The sequence below is a fragment of the Trachypithecus francoisi genome, unplaced genomic scaffold (assembly GCF_009764315.1).
Source record: "Trachypithecus francoisi isolate TF-2019V2 unplaced genomic scaffold, Tfra_2.0 Lachesis_group4, whole genome shotgun sequence".
NCBI lineage: Eukaryota > Metazoa > Chordata > Mammalia > Primates > Cercopithecidae > Trachypithecus > Trachypithecus francoisi.
In genome coordinates this window covers 62095166-62112920 of record NW_022681469.1, presented here as the reverse complement: position 1 = coordinate 62112920, position 17755 = coordinate 62095166, and the positions used below count along the sequence as shown (strand labels likewise).

The 17755-nt window shown below is 33.5% G+C and overlaps 1 protein-coding gene across 3 annotated transcripts in view; it reads left to right on the top strand.

The window, feature by feature from the left end:
* The window catches only part of CACNA2D1 (calcium voltage-gated channel auxiliary subunit alpha2delta 1), a 526258-nt gene that overhangs the window by 323885 nt on the left and 184618 nt on the right, over positions 1-17755 (top strand). For all 3 annotated transcript variants that reach the window (XM_033192867.1, XM_033192869.1, XM_033192868.1), the window contains exon 5: positions 9917-9958. In XM_033192867.1, the coding sequence (XP_033048758.1) occupies positions 9917-9958 (42 nt within the window). The remainder of the gene's footprint in view (positions 1-9916; positions 9959-17755) is intronic.

Sequence of the window (17755 nt, the reverse complement as noted above, 5' to 3'; positions counted from 1 at the left end):
TCCCAAGTAGCTGGGATTACAGATGTGTGCCTCCACACCCAACTAATTTTTGTAGTGTTAGTAGAGACAGGATTTCACCATGATGGCCAGGCTGGTCTCGAACTCCTGACCTCAGGTGATCTGCCCCCCTCAGCCTCCCAGAGTGCTGGGATTACAGGCCTGAGTCACAGCACCTGGCCAAATTTCTAACAGTTGCTCATAGGCCTATTGTATTCATTTACTCATTTATCAATCCTTTCAATAGCACTTCATACAGCATTCCAGACACTGCTAACATTGAGTATATGCACAATAGAACATTGTCTCTACTCAAATTGTAGTAGCTTAATCTTCTTACCTTTAAAAATTATATATATACTTATGTAGAAGCAATGAGCAGTTCCTTTTAGTGAAGGTCATGACTGTTTCTTTCCTCTAGGGAGATATTTCCATTTGTGTCACCAGCATGATAGTATAGCTCTGGGTTGTAGTACATGAGTATCTTTGCAGTTAGGTTATTAAACATAGTAAGGACACATGGATCTACTATGTTTCACTGTGACTACTTCTCTTAGATGTCTTTGGCTTGTAGATTGGTTAATGTGCTGGACAACTTATGAAGTGATACTTTAATTTACAGACACCATAATGGCAACTTAAAAGAATGAGCAGACTAAAATATTACAATTAAGCAATGGAAAATACCTGATGAAGAAATGTAAAGTGATATGTGGTAAAAGTAACAGAAGCAAGCTTACAAAAGGCCAAAATTATTTTCTAGTTTTGTTGTTCTTCCAGTAAGCTAAATAAATTAATAATTTTAAATTTATATTTTAATGTAGATTGTAAGACAAAGTTAAAAGAATGGATAAAATGAATGAATGTGTCTCAAAGATTAACTATTAGGTAAACTCTAAATAGTTACCTAAATTAACTATTAGGTAAACTCTAAATAGTTACCTAATACATATAGGTATATATGTGTATATATATATACCTAGTACATATAGGTATATATATGTATGTGTATATATAATTGTGTGTGTATAATATATATACAGAATGTGTGTGTATGTGTGTATATATAAAATTTATATATGTACTTTATATATACATATGTACATATACATATATATACACACATATATAATTCACTGTCTCTAAGATGTAGGTCCTGCCTGCATTCATAATACACAGGAGGTGTAAGTATTTGATTGGGGATAAGAAGACCAGTTTTACTGTTGCTAGTCTTAGCTTTTCAATACATAAAATTGACATTGAGGCCGGGCGCGGTGGCTCAAGCCTGTAATCCCAGCACTTTGGGAGGCCGAGACGGGCGGATCATGAGGTCAGGAGATCGAGACCATCCTGGCTAACACGGTGAAACCCCGTCTCTACTAAAAACTACAAAAAACTAGCCGGGCGTGGTGGTGGGTGCCTGTAGTCCCAGCTACCCGGGAGGCTGAGGCAGGAGAATGGCGTAAACCCGGGAGGCGGAGCTTGCAGTGAGCTGAGATCTGGCCACAGCACTCCAGCCTGGGTGACAGAGCCAGACTCCATCTCAAAAAAAAAAAAAAAAAATTGACATTGAGAATATTTAACTCACTGGGTTACCTTTAGTAATCAGGGTCTCAAAAAACATGTGTTTAGGTTTCTAACATAAATCAGGCTGAGCATGTGTACAAAGCTCAATGCTTATTTATTCTTATGAAAGAATGCTGAAAATTCAAAGAAGGAACAGATTATGTTTCAATATAATCCATACATTATTGAATCACACTAGCAAAATCATTTTACTTTAACCTTTTTAAATAAAACTCTGATATTCAAGCATACAATCAAAATGTAGACTTATTTTGATTTTTTTATTATGCAGCTAATTTTAAAGGCTAGTGAAGAGTTGATGTAAAAAATGATCCATCATTTAAAAAATGGTAATGATTACTGATATACGACTTACAAAATATTAAGTTGGCAGTAGGTGATTTTTGACCTTTAGTTCATTAGAAAAATGTTAGAAAAATATTAAAATGGTTTGTATTTATATGGGAGCTAAGGAAACATTGAACTTGGCTTCTTTGATATATTTTCTTAACCTTCTGCTAGAATTTTAAATTTTAGGTGAAAAATATTTCATGCCAGAACACATCTTAGTTTTTATTCCACAAATTCTCTTAGTTGCATTTTGCAAATTACCTTAATGGGATTAAATAAAAGATGGATACACAAGGGAGAAAAAGGGGATGAAGAAGAAATGGAATTCTTAATGAATCAGCAGGGGCTAGCATCCAGGACGCAGATTTAGGAGTTAGTTCTAGAACGCTGAAATTCTCATAAAGCTACAAATAAAAATTAAACTTTAAGCAAATAATACTATTAGTACTAGAAAATCAGATTCGAATAAAATATTTTAGAAAGTATGTTATTAGTGAACTAGATGTACCATATGACCCAGCCATCCCACTACTGGGTATATACCCAAAGGATTATAAATTACTCTACTACAAAGACACATGCACATGTATGTTTATTGCGGCACTATTCACAATAGCAAAGACTTGGAATCAACCCAAATGTCCATCTGTGACAGACTGGATTAAGAAAATGTGGCACATATACACCATGGAATACTATGCAGCCATCAAAAAGGATGAGTTTGCGTCCTTTGTAGGGACATGGATGCAGCTGGAAACCATCATTCTTAGCAAACTATCACAAGAACAGAAAACCAAACACCGCATGTTCTCCCTCATAGGTGGGAACTGAACAATGAGATCACTTGGACTCGGGAAGGGGAACATCACACACTGGGGCCTCTCATGGGGAGGGGGGAGGAGGGAGGGATTGCATTGGGGTGTTATACATGATATAAACGTTATGCACATGTACCCTAGAACTTAAAGTATAATAAAAAATAAAATTAAAAATAAAATTAAAAAAAAAAAAAGTATGTTATTAGTATCAGTACTATCGATTGTGTTAGAAGCCAGATTCTTACTCACTTAAGAAAATTAAATGATTTGTCCTGTAACCATGAAGCCAAGAGATGAAGAAAGCCTCAAGGATTCAGGCTGTAACCGGCTCAACTTTTACAACTATAACTACGCCTAGACCTATTACACCCAAAGAATACAGTTATTGAATATATTTAGGTTCTTGTTAATTTCTGTCATCAGAGAAGTAGGGTGATGTGATTTACTAGCCAGACAGAATCACATGATTAGACTGGGTGAATAAACAGTTTCTGAAAAGCTGTAGGATTTCTGAATAGAAAAACGTTTTACCAAACAACCCTACATGTTTGTTACAGTTTTTAAAACATAAAAACTCCTGATTTACTGGTGTGTAATTTTCTCCAGCAAGATTGGGCAGTTTGAATGTTGGGATGGACAAGCAAACTTTTAGGTTAATACAAGCTGAAAGTTTCTGTAGGCGGTAATGAATGATGATTGATATGTGGAGGTGTACATGTAGAGACGGAAGAGTACGGAATCACACAGGTCTGGAGCACAGCAACACATTTGGTGGACAGGATGCATATAAGCCCTTTCCACTCCAATTAATTACCATTTGCATTAGGCTTTGTTATAAATCATCTCATTTGGTGTATCAGATTAAAAAGCATAACAACAACTAGTAATTTTATTTCTTCTCCACTCTGCTATGTGGAATCTTTGAAGATAATACTTTAAATAGACACATTGCATCCTAACTGATCTAAGAAAATAAAATTATAATTTACATTACTTCATGTATAAATAGGTATTAACTAAAGTTAATAGATAAATTCTGTGGATGTATATTCCTGATATTTTTCATATATATAAAGTAGTTAACAATTATGGGGCATATATTGTATGCCATGCACTGTACTTAACACTTTAAATCAGTTATCTTATTGTCTCTTGTCACATAATATGAATGCAGGTTTAGCACATCTTCAGTTCAGTTTATATGGTAACACTGATCTCTAGATGGACCTGTGCCCATTTTTATTTTTTCTTTTCATCTTCTAAATTACATGCTTTCTCAATATGTTCATGTTTTCCAAACTTCAAACAAATATAATGACAGGAAAAAAATACTTTTTTTCCTGGACCACTGTCTTGAAAGTGATTCACTCACATTCATGTCCCTCCTTGCCACTGACACACACACACAGCCACACATACATACATGTTCCTAAGTTCTTTATTCTGTAACAGTGTTACAGTGCTGTTGATTGAACTCATCCCATGTACAACAGTTGATATGGACAAAATAGCAGCGGTTAGTAAGTCAAATTGCTATAAATGTATTTCCAGAAAATTTGAGTTATAAATGATTTTAGCTAAACAGTGTAGATGTTGGCCGGCATGAATCATTAACGTAACTTATTTTTAATGAAGTGTCTCTACAATGTTTAACCAATTGACTTCATATCTGGAACTCAGGAGTGATAAAAATGACAATAAGATTGCAATATTTTGTAAAAGTGACTTTAGCAGACAGGACAGTTGCCCAAAATTTGTCAGGCTGTGAATGATGTGCAGAGCTGAGTATAGCCAAGAAAAGAGAATTAGTAGATTGGACAGGAAGTTAGTCTCTATTTGAATTTTGAATGTGTCATATATTTTAATTGTTGATTATAAAACCTTAATTTTCAGTTGCAATATTTAAGCCTTTTTCCTGGCAACATGTTAGTTCCATAGGGAAGCTTTACATGTCTGCGTCAGATTTTTAACATAAACTATTCATCAGAGGCCCACATTTGTGGGCAAGTGGCATGCAAGGAGCTGTCACTCACAATATACATTTTTAAGATGGAAAGTTCTGTTTTGCTCAGATTTAATTTTGACTCCCAATAGACAATGTGGTACTAAAGTAATTTATCTCTCAACTTGCTAGGGGATGTTTTAAAGTTCAGTAAGCAGCAGTATTATATTAGCATGGACCATTTGGGCAAATTTGTTTCAAGGAGATAATAAATAACTAAACTGCATGGTTAAAAATCAGAAACAAAACAATTTGTTCTTGTCATCTGGTGGTGCTTAAATTATGAAAAATAGCTCTCCAAAGGCTTAATCCCTGAATCTAGTTTGAGGCTGTTGCTGCCTTTATTCTATCCTACTGCACATAATGCCTTGAAATCCACTGAAAACCTGTGTGTTTGAATGTGAAATACCTTTCCAACATGATGTTGTTTAATAATTTGCATAAAGACATTTAGGCTGAAGGATAATAGAGAAGATTACTCTATCATTTGTGCCTATGGTAATTAGTTTATATGCCATAGTTTTAATTAAAGTATTAAATGATACTGGTATAACCGTACTTTCTGGAGAAGGGACCGAGGGAATTTTTAGTAATAAGACAGGGAAATGATTAAGAAAGAAACACACACATGCTCAAACTGATCAACAGAGGGGCAAAGTCTTGACTATCTTAAATTCTTAATTCTCAACTATTTTGAAAACTGAGAAAGTTTTAGTTTATGCAGTCATGTCATCCAACCATAATGAGATATTTTTCATATACAGGAGGTCAGCTCTTTGCCACAGACGAGTTGGAGGGTGAACACTTGCTGCCTGTGGTCAGGGTGTAGATTTGATTCATCTTTGTTTTTCCAGTACTTAGCACAGAGAAGGTTGCCAAAGCAATTATTCAATGAGTGGGATGTGGCTCCCTCGATTGATGTGGAAGCCCGAAAATCTCCCTGTACAAAGTCTAAGTGGGATAGGAACAGGAGACGGGATTAAGGGAGAAAGAATTCAGCTGAGACTTTTTCCTCTTCTCCTTTAATTTTATCCACTTAAGGCATTTAACTTTTTTTTTTTAATTTCCTCCCCTAATTTTCTATTAGCACAGAATTCATTTTAAGTAAAACTCATGTCTGTAAAAGCATCAGAACAGAATTTGGTTGATTCAGTGTGAATCGTCTTTTATTCCTAAGAATTGTCCTTTATCCCAATCCTGTTAAGATTCGTTCTGAATATATTTTGGTGACTGAGTGATTTGAATAATTCCTAGTGAAAGACTGATTTAGTTAACATAGCTGCACATATCTTAATACATTTATAAATGGCAAAAAGATAGCTATGAATGAATTGATATGAAAGAGAATGACTGCTTCTCCAAAATATGATTTTTCTCAAAATTATAGTTGAAATTGTTTCTGAGCCAAATAATTCTGAAATCTTCCAAACAAAAATCACAAACGAGTAATTGCATTTTTTTTTTTTTTTTGAGAGTCTGATTCTGTCGCCTGTGCTGGAGTGCAGTGAAGCTATCTTGGCTCGCTGCGAGCTCCACCTTCCGGGCTCACGCTGTTCTCCTGCCTCAGCCTCCTAAGTAGCCAGGACCATAGGCGCCCGCCACCACGCCTAGCCAGTTTTTTGTATTTTTTAGTAGAGACAGGGTTTCATCGTGTTAACCAGGATGGTCTCAATCTCCTGACCTCGTGATCTGCCTGCCTCAACCTCCCAAAGTGCTGGGACTACAGGCGTGAGCCACCACGCCCTGCCAATTGCATTTTTTTTTTTTTTTAAATAAGAAAATATGATGAGCTGAGATGTGGAAATTATTTTTATGTGGTGGTATAAATTAAGTGCTCTTTGAATGTTTGGCATTTATTTTAATATCATATTCCGAAAAGGTGAATTTGGTTGACAGAGGAGATGCAGAGTTAGTTTCTTCAACTCATGATGCCCTGTATAAATGTATTCTTTTTAAAATTGATCAAGTGAGCTTTTCTGTTTCATGAAATAAGGGAATAATGAACTGTATATGCTATGAATGAAAATTTGGAGTTTGAGAAAGAAAAACATAAATGCTCCTAAGCCAAAAGCAATATCCCATTTTTGGGTGAAGAAGAAATTTAGTTTTAAGGTATTGGACATAATTGGTTGCATATTCCACTAAGGTCTATGTTCTCTTCTTAAAATGTGACAACCTGTCTAAGCTCGCATATTTGAGTAAGTGCTTTCTCATTTTGTTGTTTTCTATAAAAAGTCAGTTTTTTTTTTTATTGATATTTTGACCATGTAAATGAATGACATATTGAGAAAGAACTCTTAAAATGGAAATGTCAAGTCCGGACACGGTGGCTTACGCCTGTAATCCCAACACTTTGGGTGGCTGAGGCGTGCCGATCACTTGAGGTGAGGGGTTCGAGACCAGCCGGATCAACATGATGAAACACGATCTCTAATAATAATAATAATAATAATAATAGCCAGGTGTGTTGGCAAATGCCTGCAATCCCAGCTATTTGGGAGGCTGAGGCAGGAGAATTGCTTGAACCTGGGAGGCAGAATTTGCAGTGAGCCGAGATCGTGCCATTGCACTCCAGCCTGGGTGATAGAGTGAGACTCCATCTCAAAAGAAAAATAAAAAATAAAAAAAGGAAATGTCAAATACTTAGTTATAAGAAAGGCATATGGATGAGTATGGTTGAATATGGATGTTTGACATGCAATATAATTTTATGACTAATATATATTGGTTTCTTCAGTTTACTTAAAAACTCAGCATTTGGAATTATGTGCAATTCAGAATCCAGAAAGTCTTGTACAAATTCATAATACTTAAGTAAACTTTGAAATGCACCTTTACAATTACAGCTTTAAAAGCAACATAGAGTTTCAGAGTTGAGAGTGCTCATCATTATACCATGGATCCTCATAATATAGTTTCTGAAAGAAGAGATAAGTAACAAGTTTTGTAGAATGTCGTACACACAAAAAAAAGGGAAAAAAAACATTTGGAAATTCTCAAATAAATTTAGATATTTTTAATTCTTAATTTTACTTAATTTTAGTTTCATGCATAGCTCTTAATGGAATCAAAATACTTAGTTTATATCAATACTGAGTTTATATCAATACTGGCACTTAAAACATCATACTTGTAACCCTTCTGACATTAGGTGAAATACTCTTAATCTTAGCCTTAATCAATAATGATTATTTATATTTTATTACTAGGAAATACTTCCTTTACTAACCATTAATTCTAGTACCATGAACCAAGTATAATCCTACATACATAGGTTGTTTTATACAGCTGATCTGTATCCATTATTTTACCAGAAGAGTAGGAGTTGATAGGTTTGACTTATTTTTTGCCTTTCTTGGCACAATGGTGTGTGCATGTAAATATTAGTGAGCATCTGTTGAAAATGACGATGTTGAACTGCTTGAAATTCAATGCAGCCTCACCTTGTTTTCTTCATGTTCCCATTCTGTTAATATAAACAAGCATATGGCAGAAAATAAAGTCTAAAATGAAGATGAACTTATTCAGTGCTTTAACTTTTTGCAGAATCCACATTTTAAATTGAAAATTGTCTCCTAAGTATAAACTGCAGAGGTACAAGCAGGATCAATAAACTAGTAATTAGGTTTGGGTCTCAGGTGGATTCAGAAGATTGTCTTGCTTTGTACATGTGATGAGCTCTGCTTTTTATTTTAACTGTTATGAAACTAATGCTATAAGAAATGTTTCAGGAATTAGAAGTTTTATGCATGTTAAAATTTGTAGCTACTAAATAATTCTTTTGGAAATCAATTAAATAATGTAAATCTTTTAGTTATTCTAAATGAAATTCAAACTCATCGGTTTCAGTCTCTTATGAATCATATGTTTTGATATTTATATCATTTTTGGTTTGTTTGGTCTTCATAGAGACCTCTACATTTTTAGAGTTTCAATCTTGTGGTATGTTTCTCAAACAAGAACAGACAGATTTCTGTGATAAATAAACTGAGAAAACACAATATATTTTCCTCTTGGAGATGTATAATGTACAGTCATACATTGTCTCTGTGAAGTTCTGCTGGAAAGAGACAATTTTAACTTTATTATTTTCTAAAGTCATATGATCATGGAATGCTTTTGCCCGCATAACATCCATTAATATCTTGAAGAAGTAGTGATTTTTGCGGGGGAGGGGGAAAGGGAATACACTTTGAGAAGCACTAATTTAGTGAACTTTTCCCAAGTAATTTCTTTTTTAAAAATTGTGTATTATATGCTTTTAATAAAATTTTACAGCATCTATGTTTTTGGATGTTTAAGAGGCAGAGAAAATGTGTTCACATCATAGTGAGTTTATTGCTTGAAGACATATGGAAGATGAACTATATCTTCAATCAATTTGGAATAAGACAGAGAAATCAGTATAAGCGGATTATTTTTACACTGCATAGAACTAGCCTCAGAGACACACAGAATAAGAGTTTTAAATTCCTGACAGTCATTTTATTAATCCATTTCCATTTTTCCTTTATGACATAGTTTATAGCCCTAATTTATATTTATTGTATTTTTCAGGAACACTGATGGCTAGCAGAGTCATCCATATATATTTACTCTTGCTAGAAAACCAATGCTAATTCACCACTTTGCTAGAATATGAGAGTGTTAGTGTGAGATGATGTGATATTTTTTACTATCTGAATTCCCAGGTGCTCATCATTTCGTATCTGACTCTCATGAGTAAATTTCTGCCAATATTTTATAGATGCACATTTCCACAAGAATCATTTTGACACTCTATGTGTGTATATGTATGTAAAAATCATGGCTTCAACAAAGTATTAAGACATGTATCTTACATGCTTCTTGAATTATCCTGTTCATTATGTATTAATATATTGGTGTATATATGTGTTCGTGTATAATTTATTTTACTTACGAATTTTTCACTTATTTTTTCTTGACAAATAGGTCTCAGACGTACACTGGGATCTTTTTCCCAATGCAAGATGTAACATCACTGATAAACTGTTTTAATATGTTCTTAGAAAAATAGTGGCTAATCTTTATGGATCATTGTGGAATATATTGTGAAAGAAAGATTACAAGGAGTTTATTTGAAATATGCACAAAATGTATTCAATGTTTGATACAGTATTGGTTTTATTGAAATCAGTAAAGCATTCTCTTTTTTTTGTAGAGCAATGAAGTTGTCTACTACAATGCAAAGGATGATCTCGATGTAAGTATTAAATATTTTACATTAAATTCCAAGAAAATTAATTATAATAAAATGATTGGTCTTATAGAATAAATTGAGGTAGCAGGCTTAGTTTTTAAGACAATGTTAGATTGCATGAGCAAAATACTGGTTAGATACAAGATAATGAAGAACTTTTGTGATTTTTAACAACTTACTCTTGGCATCTTCCTAAGTAAAAATTCCATGTGTGTCTCTGGATCTGAACCCTCACTGCACTGTTTCCAGACCACAGTCGACTGTACCAGCTGTGGTACTCTGGACTCCATTAGCAATACTGAAAATAGCTATCAAATCCCATCTATCTCTGTATCCTGGCTCTGGTCACCAGGGTCACCACGCCTATCTGCTTTGACTTGAACTTTACACACCAGGGATAACCATTTACTTCAACTGCAATATGAATGACACCCCAGAAGCTGTGCAACAACCTGCCCTGCTTGTACAGTCTGAAACAAAGTAGTTGCTCCATATGACTTTTTAAATAAATGACTCTAATATGCATATTTAAATGACTTGAAAACATGGATTGTTTTAGTGCTAATCAGTTACTTCTAATATTGCAACATTTGGATAGACATTGAGGACACATTTTATTACTTAGTTATGGTGAAAACGTTTTCAAAGTTATCTAATAAACGTTACACTTAATTTTTTAAAATTCTTTTGTTTGACTCTTAAAAATTGCCTATGTATACTTATTTTTAAGACAAAATATTTGTTAAGGTCATCCTATATTTTAGTTATTTTAAGAGCTTGGGATATTTCAGTAAACATAGCAAACAAATATAATAAAAGTATTGCATATGTTTCACACATTTCTCATCTGAATCCAAATAATTATATTTATATACTATTATATGGTATTTTCTTCCAGCTATTTAAAAGAAGAAAATGAAAAAAATATATAAAACAAGTCTATCTGGTCTTCAAAAAATGAGAAAACACGTAATGGCTTGATAATGTCACAGTTTCCCAAATTGTAACAAATTATACCACCACCATCTCAAACCATATTACTAACCACTTTACACAACTTACTTTACTTAGTTCCTACAACAATACTGTGAATGAAGAAGGTTTTATTTTCTCCAATTTATAGTTGAAGAGCTAAGGGTGTTTTGAAAAGTATTTTTTTTCCTCTAGACATAGGTGGTATTCCAGTGACACCTTTCCTCTTATCATGATTGTATATATTATTTTAACAATGTAGGAGGCTTATTAAGTATAAACTGTCAACTAAAACAAAATGTTTTAATAGTTTATTGATGTCAAAATAAATACCATTTTTGAAGAGATGTTTAGTTTCACCATTATAACTAGAACTTGATATTTTTCAACTTATTTAAAAATATATGCAAAATCTTCGTCAACCTTCCTGGTACATAAATTGCAACATTTATTTAATATTTAATTTGTAAAGCAATGACAAAGACTTATAATAAAGTGAATGGCATTGACATGCAATCCTCCAATTAAGGATTGCATAAAGATACTGAAACCAATACTTCAAATACGTATTTTTTCTCTAAACTAATTAAGTTACATTTATATGTCAAACAGTTTTATTTAGGTTCGCTCATTATTTAGAAAATAATTTTTATTTTACATTGAAATCGGTCATTTTCCTTTGTTCAAGATTTTAACAATTATATGTAAAATGTCATTATGACTTTTTAGTAACTATCAGTCCAGTTTCAATGCTTCAAAGGTGCCCATTTGAGCATATATGTCCACTACAAGTGGAAAAGTGCACGTGTTACTATTTGTAATACTTGAGTTCTAATATTGTTACATAGTTTGCCTTCACTGATGTTCATTCAAATATTTAAATCAAACTCTCTTGAGAGAGAAAAAAATGTGTAAGTGAACTTATTAAGCTTGCCCTGTTTTTTCCATTTTCTCATCTAAAAAAAATAGTATCTAATACTACTGTGGGTTATATATTTATGCTTATGAAAAGGATTCTGTCTCTCTTTTCTGCCATGAGGTGAAATTTAGCAAATTAAATCAAAGCCACATAAATAATAAAATGTCCACATTTAAATTTAAAACTTAAAAAAGTGATGGTCAGCATTTGGAGAAAACTCAATTTCTTTATATACAAACAATAACATTATCAGAATAATTCGCAAAAAGTGTTGTTTTGTGCAAAGTGAACTACAATAGGAATCAGAATAATTCATGCCCTAATCCAGCCCTAAAATTATAGTCACCCTAGGGCTATCAAAATTTGAACTGTTACTCTCTCATCTAAGACATGATACAGATGAATAGGTGATCCATAAAGTTCATTTCAGTTCTGGGTAGTCTTAGATTCTAATGAAAATATATATTTATATATAAAGAATATACTTAAATGGATAAAGAATATGACCACATTATAGAATTTAATAGTCAAAAGGAGGGAAGAAAATGACATTCATTACTCTTACCCTACTATAAGCATGTTTTTTTTTGGTACATTTTTAAGATTTTCTCATGAACATATATGTTTGTTTATTTGCATGATTCTTTTTTTGGTTTTTATTTTTGTTGTTGTTTTGTTTTTTGTTTGTTTGTTTTTTGAGACGGAGTCTCACTCTGTCGCCCAGCCTGGAGTACAGTGGCATGATCTCGGCTCACTGCAAGCTCCGCCTCCCAGGTTCACCCCATTCTCCTGCCTCAGTCTCCCAGGTGGCTGGGACTACATGTGCCCGCCACCACACCCGGCTAATTTTTTGTATTTTTAGTAGAGACGGGGTTTCACCGTGTTAGCCAGGGTGGTCTCCATCTCCTGACGTCGTGATCTGCCCGCCTCAGCCTCCCAAAGTGCTGGGATTGCAGGCATGAGCCACCGCACCCGGCCCTGCATGATTCTTTAAGTACACAAGTTATTAAGTGGCATAATCATTTTTTATCTTGTGAAATAGTTGGATCATTCTTTTTAGTTGATATAACACGATTCAATTAACCCCACTTCTATCTTGGAGGTTAATTTTCCTTTGTGAGTATTCACATGAATATCAATACATCTTCACAAATCAACATTTTTCTTCAACGTTTTAAACTTATTTTTAGGATAGATTCCCAAAAGTGGGAATTTTTGACATTTTAATGAATTTTGGTACATAGTGTAATGTCACTTACAAAAAGGAGCAGACCAAGTTCTACCACCATTAATGTACAGAGACATTATTTCCTCATAGGCTGCTCAGCATTATATTAAAAGATAATTTAACACATTGAAATAGTTTTTCACTGTTTTGATTACTTGTCTTCCAGTATTCAGATTTTGCCCCCAACATGGGAAACCTACGTTTTTTCAGGCTCATTGACTTGTAAAAGTTTCTGAGCCAAAGTGAGGTTGTTTACATATCTGTGAAATCTGTACATTAATGTGCATTTCTTAATACTGGATAAAACATTATTTTACACATACAAATCTGAATATTGCTGATATATATAAGCACTATGTAAATATTTATTGCATTTGGCCATATTTATGGCTGTCATTGCTCAAGTAAAGCAAGAATGTAATTTGTTAAGAGAAAGCATGGAAGGAATTACATGACGAAATATAATTTTACTTGTAGAAGGCTTTATAAAATAAAAATACCAATAAATTATCATGTCAAATCAACCTGAATGTGAAATACAAAGTTAATCCTTGTGGCATAATTCAGTTTTCTGTATTTGGAATATTTCATGTGAATTTTTCTCAGAATTTGTAAATAACTATATGATAATTTATTGTATACTAAAAATTTTTCATTGGACAAGCTCAAAGTGCTTTAGAATATAATGCTAATGCTCTTATAAGATCTTAAACATTGAATCAAAATGAATTATGTTGTATTTATTAGTATATCAGTTAGTCTGTTTGACAGATAACTAAAGTAAAAATGGCCAAAATTAGACAGAAGTTGATTCCTCTCTAGGAACATTCTGGATACATTGGCTAATATGGCAACTCCCTGTCTTACCAGGCTTCAAGGTTCTTCTCCCCCATTCTCTGCTTTCCACATTGTAGCTCTTCCATGTTGTGCTCAAGATCGATGTTCCAATATCCATGATTCTTTTGGTGTTCTAGATTAGAAGAGAGAGGCAAGTGACGATGGGAGCCACACCCTTTGCTTTTAGGGGCATGTCTCAGAGTTTGCATACATCACTTCTATCTGTGCCCATTGTCAACAACTTAGTGACCAGCCTTGAATTGTTGCAAGAGAATATGGAGTACTTTTTCCCCCTAACCCTTGACCCATGTGTATATACCCAACTAACACATAGAGTTATATTACTAAAGAGAGAAGGGAGAGGATAGTAGTTGAGAAGAAGGTCATTAATTAGCAGTTTCTGCACATATCTTGAATTTGTTCTTCTTGACATGTTAAAGTTAGTGCAAACACTCCAGTCATTCATCTGAGTGACTGTTGTCTTTTAAATATAATCAAACCCTTTGTGGGAGATAATTCTTTTATAGTAAAATGAATATAAAATTAAGTTCTGTACTGAGATTTTTCTAATTACTCCTAATGTATTTTGTTAACTAATGATCAAATTGTTTTCTGCAATAGAAATATTTACTATCTTACAGTGAAAGTTAAGAACTGTAAGTACATATTACACTTTGATATTCTAGTTAATGATTTTCAGTGTTTACATTTTTTAAAAAAAGATTGTTACCTATCTCATGAAGTTAAACTCCTACGGATGATGAAATTTACTCACCCTCACCAAAAGTTTTGCAATAGGGGGTAGATTTAATTGGATCTTTTATTTACAACTTTATATATGCATTGCTTGGTATTTTATATACTAGGTGTTCACAAATCATAATGTCATCACATTGTTTTTGTTTGAATTTGGCTACTATCACTATTCTTGGCTCTCACTTTTCTACATGCTAGTTTAGCTATGTATTTTTATTGTTCAAATTCTACAATGTCATATTCCTCATTAAAAATGTGTCATTTGAGAGTATAAAATGTAATTTTACAATCTCATACATCTACATCGACTATCTAATAAAACAATGGGGCTAATTGGCATACTAACTGCTGAGATAACATTATTAATAAATTTAGTCCTCAGTATGTTTCAATGGAGATTAATATCTGAGGGCTGTTCAAAGAAATTATGGAGAAATTAAATTTACCCGAGTTTATTTGTATAAAGAATGATTCGTGAATCAGGCAGTACTCAAAACTAGGAGAGAGCCCCACCCAGGCAGTATTTATAGACAGACAAAGGAAATGATGTACAGAAACAGCTTGATTGGTTATAGCTGGACATTTACCTTACTTGGGCATGATGTAGCATTTGCCCTCTGTGGATATAATCTGATCACTGGGCAGCCTGTGATTAGCTGAAACTCAGCTGCTATGATTAGCTGAAGCTCAGCTATTAGTTACAAGAATATACTTTAAAAGTAGGTTGCAGTTTGTTAACATACTAAGTTAGGTTGCAGTTCACTATATAGAAATTCAAAATATAAAATATATACATATACACATGTAATATGTATATTTATATAAAAATATGTATAATATGCATAGATGCATAATGTATAAAAATATACATATATAATATGTATATAGAAATACAAAATACAAAATAACATTATAACCCTAAAACAAATTTAACTTAAAAGAGCTGGCCGGGCGCGGTGGCTCACACCTGTAATCCCAGCACTTTTGGGAGGCTGAGGTGGGCAGATCATGAGGTCAGGAGATTGAGACCATCCTGGCTAACACGGTGAAACCCTGTCTCTACTAAAAAAAAATTTAAAAAAAATTTTTGGCTACTCGGGAGGCTGAGGCAGGAGAACAGTGTGAACCCAGGAGGCGGAGCTTGCAGTCAGGTCCCTGCGCTCCAGCCTGGGTAACAGAGCGAGACTCCGTCTCCCCCACGCCCCCGCAAAAACAAAGTGCTAAATAAAGTTTCTGTTTTAAATGTTATACCTCCTGGGTATAACTAAAAGATTATAAATGCTGATGCTCTGGTTATTATTTTTAACTTTTTCACCAGTTCCGCTGGAGATGATTTGTTTTCCAACTCCTAAGACTAGTAGATTAGTGATCATTTCCAGTATTTCCTAGTAGTCACATCAGTCATTTCCTTTCACTGCTCTAATACAATCATCTAAGTTGAGACATTGGTCTCAAATATGTTGTTAAGAACTATTGAAATTATCTCATTTTATGATTATAAATTTTAAATATACATTTAATTATGATACATTATTATATACATTTATAAACAGTATATTCATATATCTTTTTCCATTGCCAAGATCTTTATCACTTATTACTGACTGTCTTTTTGGTTTTTAATACTCTGCAAAAACTTTAGCAGAAACTTTCCTAAGTGGAACATACAATGTTTGGCAGTGAAATGAAAGTTTTTCCTTCTTGAAGGCAACCTTTGTGAATTATTATCTTGAGGTCCCTTCTTAAGAATGTAAGTTCCCAGAGAGCAGCTCTTACACACTTATAGCAGCTGACATGACTCTTACAATATTGCGTACACACTGTAATCACCCAAAATTTCTTTCCCAATAAATCTAAGTTAATATTAAAGCTTCATTTCACACAACTGTAAAAGGAATGTTCTTAAGTATAGTTTAAGAACACGTCATAATCATATTCTAGACTTCCCCATTTTTGTTCCTCATACTTTCTATTTTTTTCATTCTTTCATTTTTAGAGAGATCTTTTCCCTGCTATCCCCAACCTTAGCCCAGACCTATGTAGGTCTATAATCTAGAAGATTGACAATGAAATACATACTTTGAAGAAAATGGTTGCCCTACTGTTGACCAGTGACGGGACCACATGTTTTATATCATTGTCACTTCCGTAGTTACAAATATGACAGCACATACTTGGGGAAAAAAATCTGTACCATCAGACTACTTCCCAGTCTTGAGACTAGATAGGCCTTTCTTCATTTAAGACTAATAAAATAAAATCTAGTCAATGGAGAAATCCATGAGCGATTCAGTAACAGTAAAGTAAGTATTCAGATACGTCAGGCAGAAAGACAAACAACATTTAATATATGCTTACTGTCCCCAAAGAAAGAGCCAGTCAATGATCTATAAAAAGTAGACTAAAACCATCAAAACAAAACCACTGAAACAAAATTCTCATTGGAGAAACTAACAAATTTGACAATGTGAATTATTTATCAATAATCCTCAGAATAAGTTTGAGAAGTACTCTTCGAGTGCCAGAAAAGTAAAAAAAAAAAAAAAAAAAAATGTGGGAACAAAGTTAATAAATATGAAGGTCAGAATTCATAGGTGTATTCATAAGTCCTGTCTTCCCAGAGATCAGGTCAAAGCACATGTATCAGATATAATCATCAAGGATTTAATGGAAGAAAACATTCAGGTCTGCCAAGAAATCTGTATATAATTGTAGGTTTGGAAGGCCTGCAGTGATTCAGACAAAGATTTTTAAAAGTCAAGAACATTTATACCAAAAACTTGCTCAAGGATATTCAAGAGGAGATTTCTAGTAGGCTGCTAAGTATTTAGTTTGGTTGCTTAGGAGAGTGGCCTAGAATAGAGTTTTATGTTTAGCTTATGAGGGGAATTTGAAAACAAGTGGCTGAAATTTCCTGAGCAAGTGTGAAGTTACATATATAGCAAGGCCAGATTCATCTACAGATAAATTTTGGCATGCTTATACAAAGTTAAAAACAAAATGAATTTGAATACCTTTGGATATAACATATTCTCCAGCCTGCTGTAATACCACTACTCGTTAGTGTCTTTCTTTCAGCCTGCTTCAC